We start from the raw sequence: 7776 nt of genomic DNA, 5'->3' as shown, positions 1-7776 counted from the left end.
GGGTGGGTGGGGGTTCATATTGTTTTCAAACTGTTTATTTTTTATTCATTATACTCTTTTTCAGTGATTTTTGGTCAACCATATCATGGAAACAGCTGCACCGATCAACAAGACATTTGGCAGGAATGTAGATGTGTTTGACTACACTGGAAGAGGGAGCTCCGTTTAAAAAGGGGGGTKTCTGGTAGTTGTTTTTGTTGTTTAGGTCTCATAAACTACTATCGATCGGACCCACCAATGGGCCCTTGTAAARAAGTACAGTTTATGTTGACCATAACTGATTTATTCCAGCAATAAAATCCTAAAACATCCAAGCAGGGTGAATACTTCTGATGGGCACTGTAAACCTGTTTGCTTCCTGTGTACCCAGCACCAGGAGGACCTGTGCTGTGAACTGACGCTATGTAGAGAAACTGAATTGAAATGGGATTGAACAGGAAAGGCAATTGTGTTTTCTCATATCGGCGCGTGTCTCTGGGTGAGAAGAGGAGGGTGGGAGGCTTACTTATTGTGCCAGCTTGCCTCACTGGGGGGTGTGTGATCTGTCCCGGCTGCCCACCTTCAGCTCCCATTAAATTCAATCATGCTAGGCTGCTCCAAGTTTAACTATTCATTCTCTTTTAAACCTCCTTCCCTTTTACACATACAATAATAATTCCTTCTCTGGCATCGGCAGAAGAGAGAGGAACGGTGGGGTTTTCAAACGGAGGAACGCCTCAGATGAACAGATGAGCGTTTAATGTTGGTATTTTTATGCATATTCTTGAAAAGCTGAGAGTTCTGTGTGAAGCACGGGTTTGTTTGAGAGTAACATTTGTTGAAATTGTGACAAAATCAGTCAGATTAAGTGACTGGCAGAGACTCTTAGATGAATAATGCAGGCTACAAGATGAAAGACAGCTTTGTCTTTTGTAGTCTGTCAGGCAGGAAACTGGGGAGAACCACGGCTGGCTTTAAGACTGCATGATGCATCATTCTAACTGCCTGATAGTTTGCCTGGGAGGCTAAAAATGATATTGATTTTTTTCACCTCCTCATCATTGCAATTTTCATTCTGCAATCCCTTTGCTGTGGGAGACTTATACCTGGCATTGCAATAAAGCTTTATTTTTCACTTTCTATAAGAAGCACGAGGCCCGACATTTTATATCTGTATTAAACCAGTGAGATGAAATCCTGTTAGCCTGCTTGCTGCTGCGGGTATCATATAGGATTTGGCATCTCCTTGAAATATGTCACCATCAGACTGACAGATCCCAGATCCCAGTGAATTACATATGAAGTGCTTTTATTGTCGAGCGTGAACATTATTCAGCGCTTTGTCTCTGACTCGGGCTGTGATTAATAGCTGTCACTTCATGAATTCAGCTTGCATGACAGAGCATCTTGTGACCTTTCTTAGGGAAATGGTCTGGAGACAATGCAAAATGAAGGTGCCAGGGAGCAATACATCAGAARTACAAAAGCACAAACAGAAAATTAATTAGAAAGCGCTCAAAGAGTGAATAAATCTGCCAAGGCTCCTCAGTCTCTCCGATTTGTTATGTTAATACAACAAAATATTTAGACATTTTAATCTCTTTTCAGATTCAAATCTGCCTCCGATTGCACATTCACAAAGAAATTACAGTCATGGTTATGTTTTTTTCAAGTCTGCACAGTGATTAAATGGAAAATAAAACCCACGCCTGCAAGAATTCTCGAAATAACTTGTTTTATTTTAGGTCAAGTTTTGCCTCTGTCAGTCCCTGACTACTCTGATATATGCACAGTGTCCTTTGATTTTGACCTCTCTGGGTCACAATAGCATTAAACCTATCCAGCAGCATCAATATAGTAACTTTAAAGATCATATAAAAGTTACCTTAAGGTGACTGGAAGACATTGGAAAGAAAGTCACATAATCCACAAATACGTGATTTCATTTTTAAACATTGGCAGAAAAGTTGTTTTTAACATTTTCTGTCATGAAAAGCGGGAACTCGTGATTGTCTGTGTCTGTTAGCAAAACATCTCATGAACCAGTGGACAGATTATCGTGAAACCGTCTAAGATTAGATGAAAATCTAAAACTGAATGACATTTGGAGTCACCCTGATTTAAGGTAAYCACAAAAAAATATCCATAACTTTTTTTAGTTTTACAAATACTGAYGTACAGTCGTGGTTTTTGCAGATTCATGTCCAACACATTCTTGAGTCATTAACACATTTCTTGACATGTGAAGAAACTCATTCCATTAAGCAATGCTGCTTTTCCACCATATTTCTGCATTCATTCTTCTTTGCTTGCCATGGTTAAGTTTAGGTATAAAGGGCTTAACAGGTTAAAGTAAAAATATGATCTCACTATTTTTGTTTCTTGTTTTGAGCAGGGGAATGTGAATTACCCAGCAGTGTTTCACAATCAGTGTGCGGCAGTAAGAGCTCACTGTGGAGTCAGTTAGGATTTCTGACAAGCAGTTCAAGCCTACTGCTGCCCAAAATGGAGTTAATTAAAGAACCCAAACTTAAACAACTGTAGAAGTTAAGCAAACTATATAACGTGTACGTATATTACCATATTGCAACATGGACCTGCATTATTTACAACATACATTGTTTTGGCGGCATCTCAGTGTCCTCTATTAACCATCTGCATATCGTCCTTCACTGAAACCATGAAATGTCTCTGTGGTCTTTCTTTGACAGCCTTTTGTTGTTAGTAAAGTGTAGGTATGCAAAAGTGACAAGGTGAACATTTCCACAAAGCTGCATTTGCTTAACCCACTATGACTCTACCTTTTGGGTACTTTTATATCTGCAGATTTCATGCCAACAGATTTGAGGGCAACTCATTGTGGACTGAAGTGGTAACCATATCAAACAAAAAGCAAAACACACTCAAAAACAAAAAGTCTTCTTCGTCTATCACCTCAGTTTTCACAGTGTTGGGAACATTTTTAGATTTTTGAGTTAACCTTTCTACCTATTAAGGGTAAAATCAAGCCCAAACCTCTCAGACAAGAGACAAAACTAAAAAATATACATATTTTTTTTCATGGCACAGATTAGACAAACTCAACAGGACAAGCAGTACAGACATTTTCTTTGTTCTTTAAGCTCAAAACAAAACAATGTACTTGAATGACCTCAAAACTAATAAGATCCAAAGGTTTCTGCAGTAACGTTTTTTTATTCTAACTTGGTGCTGAGTTCTTTCATGTCTCCTTTGGTTATATGTAGCCCTGCTTCTATTACTCACCTTCCATTGTCTCAGCGTGATGAGTGCAGACCAAAAGAATCAAATTGATCTCTGATAAAACACTGCAAGTGTTCATCTCCAGAGGGCTCAGGTACTGATTGTGTTTGCGTTTTTCCAGATGGTCGCTAAACGGAACACTCATTGATCTGGGGAGCGACTACCGGCGTCACATGTCTGGGGGCAGCCTGATCATTAGGAACCTGGACAAGGACCAAGACTCTGGGATGTACCAGTGCACGGCTGTCAATACGTGGGGTACTATCCTCAGCCGCAGAGCCAGCATTCAATTTGCCTGTAAGTGATGCTACGTTTGCTAATATTTTCCCGTCATGGCTCTGACACAGCTGTGCCATTTTGGCATCTTTTTGTATCTGTTACATGTCAGCTTGATGTGTGTAATATGCTTGCGGCCCACAACGTGCTATTTATTTATTTTTTATTTATTTACTCCTCCAATTTCTAATTTAGATTGCCTGGGAATAGATTTTCACAAGGGGACATGGTAATCGAGTGAAATGTCAGATGCAGCAAACACAGGAGTAGCCTTCGACTGCCTCTGAACCCCATTGATTCTCATTAGCAGTTCAAACTCTGACAGCCTCCGTGCTTTGTCAGAACACTCATATTTTGCCAAGTCCTACTCCAGGTCTTGTTGTTCAAACTTTAAGGCAGACAAATAATGTGCAAAAAGTGTTTGAGTCTCTGTGCAGTAATCACCAGATACTCCTTCATGTRTAATGTATGCGGCTGATTGTGAACAGATCAGACGGTGACAGGCTGACTGCTGCTCTGCCAGCTCARTGCTTCGAAGACAACAAGGAGTGCTGGGATGTGGTGTAGTGGGACAGGGTCCTACCTTCCTGATAAGCTGTGGTGGCACCGCTCTTTTCTTGATCAAGCCTGCTGACTATTGATCCTGTCCCAAGGATAGGGAGCCTTTCGCTKCCTCTCATGAGATGGACTGCCATTATCCCCATRGCTCAGTAATGAATCTCACTTGTGGAGACCGGGTATGGAGCAGAGCTGCTTGACATTTATTGTCTTGCCTAAATGCACGGTGAGGGAGGCCTAAAAGATCAGCTGGGCTGATACTCTGTTTTTCCGTGTAATGAGGCGACTGCCCTGAGATAGAAATGTCGTTCCTTCTCCGMTGCGTTTGGTTAGCCCTCGATATTCAGCTGCGACCGCAATAAGCACGGCCTCCTAAAGCTCACGTTTGCTGCATAAACAACCTAAGAGAGAAATAGTGATAAAAATGTCAGCTCTCATCCTGCCTGGGTCACCAAATCCTTAAACTCTGGGCATATAAATGGAGAGGCAAACCTTATTTATTGAATTTTTATTGTATCTTTTGTACATTTTTGTTTTTGAGGRGTGCATTAGCCTATATGTAAATGCATTTCAACAACTTAACATCATTATTTCCTAATTTGACAACATTTGCCTGAAGTCACATTCTGATCAAGCATAGCATCAAAACCATTGACAGACAAATCAAACAACTTTATCTAGGTCATTACAACAGCGCTTGAAAAACTGATAAAATATTAAGTAAGTTACACRGAAACATTTCCTGTTTTAGAAGCAGAATGAAGTGAGTGTGTGATTTTATGCAACTTCACAAAAGCAGAATGGATTTTTGAAGGCTGGGCTGTTTTTGGTGATGTTTCTTGTTTGCGTTGGTAATCAGATCAAGTGATGTAAAGCTCAATCCAGAAAAAAAAAAAATGAGAGTGACTGTTGTGTTTACTTCTCTAGTCTACACAAGCTGAATTTTTGCTGAATAAAAAGTATATATTTTTAAGAACATTTTCCAAAGTGGATATATTTTTTATTTTGTTTGTGGTGGATTAATGTAGACAGCAGATATGGAGCTTTACAGGAATGATGACATTGTAGCTTGTTTTGTGCACACCCGCTGTCACATGGTTCACAAGAATCCAAATGAGCATCTGCAGTTTAACAGATTGTCTCACTACTTTCACCGTGAAATATTGATTGATTATATCCTGAAATAGTTATTAAATTTAACCATTACAAAAAAAAAAAAAAAAAAAAACACTACGCTTGTCTTGGGAAGACCTTTAGCCAAACGAAAAACAGACAGTAAACTTTTTGTTGATGTCTGTGGATGGAAAAAAAAAGTAGAAAAGTAGAAAATAATATCTAGAGCAGTGGTTCCCAAGCTTTTCAGGTTTTGACCCATAAAATGCCAGCAGCAGAGACCTGTGCCTCCAGCTATTGTCGGTTGATCTACATTGTTTTCACGTCAAATAAACAAGCGCAGAGTAATGGTGCGTTCACACCGAACGCAATTTCAGCGTCAGGAGCAGCAGGTTTACATACAAAGTCTATGGTGGAGGCGCTTCAAGCAACGTCGGGAAGTTCTGCGGCGCCTCGCGATTAGAGCAGCGCGATTTGGACGATTTGAACGATCTGAGCGTTCGACGCGCTGAGGCGCAAATCGCTGAAGTTAGAAAATCTGAACTTTTGCAGCTCGACGCGCAGCGTCAACCAATCAGAGAGACTCCACTGTGTGACGTAGTGACATATTTCCCGACGGGACAGTTTACTGAATGATGTCCACTAACCTGAAACAGATGGAGAGGAGCTCTTTAGCTGAAATCGTGCCTGCAGTCGTGCCCTGATCCGCAGCAATGCGTGGCAGCGACTCATCAGACTGGAAAAATAGTCCTGAAAGCGAGCTGTGAGCCTCTWCTCTGAATTATCTGGTGAATTAATTATGAATTAATTATCTGATGAACGTGACATGTTCTTGCTCTGTAAATAAAGCAAAGTCACTTCCTCGTCCGACATTAAACAGCCCCACAGAGGAGGGAGGGGCGGGGAGGCTCTGCCGTGCAGCACAGCTGTCCTGTGTCTGACCTCAAAGTGCACGAGCTTCAAACTTCAGCGTTGGCTGCGATTTTGAAGCTGAAATCGCGTTCGGTGTGAACGCAGCATAACATTATTTATTACACTATTTTTGTCCATTTTAAGTACACTAATGTTATTCTTTTGTAACAACAAAGGCAAAAAATGTTTTTAGTTGTGATTTTTTAGTGTAATTCTGAAAATATTTTCAGGACCCCACCTTGACGTTTCAGGACCCCACTGTGTGTCCCGACCCCAACTTTGGGAATGACTAATCTAGAGTACTGCAGACAGGGACCAAGATAGAAACACTTGTGATCTGGTGACAAGGTCATGGAGCAAATGTGCGTAAATGTTTTTACTTATGATCTAAGTAAAAACTCTCTGAAAAAGAGGTCTTGAAACAGCCAAAGGCAGAATGATGGTCTGAACCATATTTCGGGTCCCTCTATTCCAATGTGGATGTTATTTTGACAAATTTTACATTCCTTAATATACATTTGTTGACTTATTGGAAGCTGTTATCTAATAGCAGTGGCCTCTATTTAAAGGCCAAACTAGAAAAACAAGACAACAAGTTTAGGTTTGTTGATTTAGAACGGTCCAGCTCCCAATCTGTGCTGGACAAACGTGTCCTTTTCAGAAAGATAACATCTCATAGTTAGCCCTGGCTTAAAGCAGCAGTAGTATGTGACCTTCAAATTATGTGTGCTGACTCATTTTGATGGCTCACTGACATTCATTACACATATTCGCAGGCACAAAACTCCCCTTTAGTTGCAAGGGACTGAGAAACAACACTACACATTTTTATCCATCCTTCCGTCCATCCATCCATCCATCCATCCATCCATCCATCCATCCATCCATCCATCCATCTATCCATCCATCCATCAATCCATGAACATCCATCCATCCATCCATTAATCCATGAACATCCATCCATCCATCCATCCATGAACATCCATCCATCCATCCATTAATCCATGAACATCCATCTATCCATCCATCCATCCATCCATGAACATCCATCCATCCATCCATCCCTCCATCAATCCATGAACATCCATCCATCCATCCATCAATCCATGAACATCCATCCATCCATCCATCCATGAACATCCATCCATCCATCCATTAATCCATGAACATCCATCTATCCATCCATCCATCCATCCATGAACATCCATCCATCCATCCATCCATCCCTCCATCAATCCATGAACATCCATCCATCCATCCATCCATTAAACCATGAACATCCATCCATCCACCCATCCATCCATCCATCCATCAATCCATGAACATCCATCCATCCATCCATCCATGAACATCCATCCATCCATCCATTAATCCATGAACATCCATCTATCCATCCATCCATCCATCAATCCATGAACATCCATCCATCCATCCATCCATTAAACCATGAACATCCATCCATCCACCCATCCATCCATCCATCCATCAATCCATGAACATCCATCCATCCATCCATTAATCCATGAACATCCATCCATCCATCCATCCCTCCATCAATCCATGAACATCCATCCATCCATCCATCCATTAAACCATGAACATCCATCCATCCACCCATCCATCCATCCATCCATCAATCCATGAACATCCATCCATCCATCCATTAATCCATGAACA

The 7776-nt window shown here is 40.9% G+C and overlaps 1 protein-coding gene across 4 annotated transcripts in view; it reads left to right on the top strand.

Moving 5' to 3' along the window:
- cntn3b (contactin 3b) overlaps positions 1-7776 on the top strand; it is a 147668-nt gene that overhangs the window by 62593 nt on the left and 77299 nt on the right. For all 4 annotated transcript variants that reach the window (XM_014009484.1, XM_014009483.1, XM_014009481.1 and 1 more), the window contains one exon: positions 3362-3537. In XM_014009484.1, the coding sequence (XP_013864938.1) occupies positions 3362-3537 (176 nt within the window). The remainder of the gene's footprint in view (positions 1-3361; positions 3538-7776) is intronic.

Source organism: Austrofundulus limnaeus, unplaced genomic scaffold (assembly GCF_001266775.1).
Source record: "Austrofundulus limnaeus strain Quisiro unplaced genomic scaffold, Austrofundulus_limnaeus-1.0 Scaffold58, whole genome shotgun sequence".
Classification (NCBI taxonomy): domain Eukaryota; kingdom Metazoa; phylum Chordata; class Actinopteri; order Cyprinodontiformes; family Rivulidae; genus Austrofundulus; species Austrofundulus limnaeus.
The sequence above is the reverse complement of the archived record's forward strand: the minus strand, read 5'-3'. Positions and strand labels throughout refer to the sequence as shown.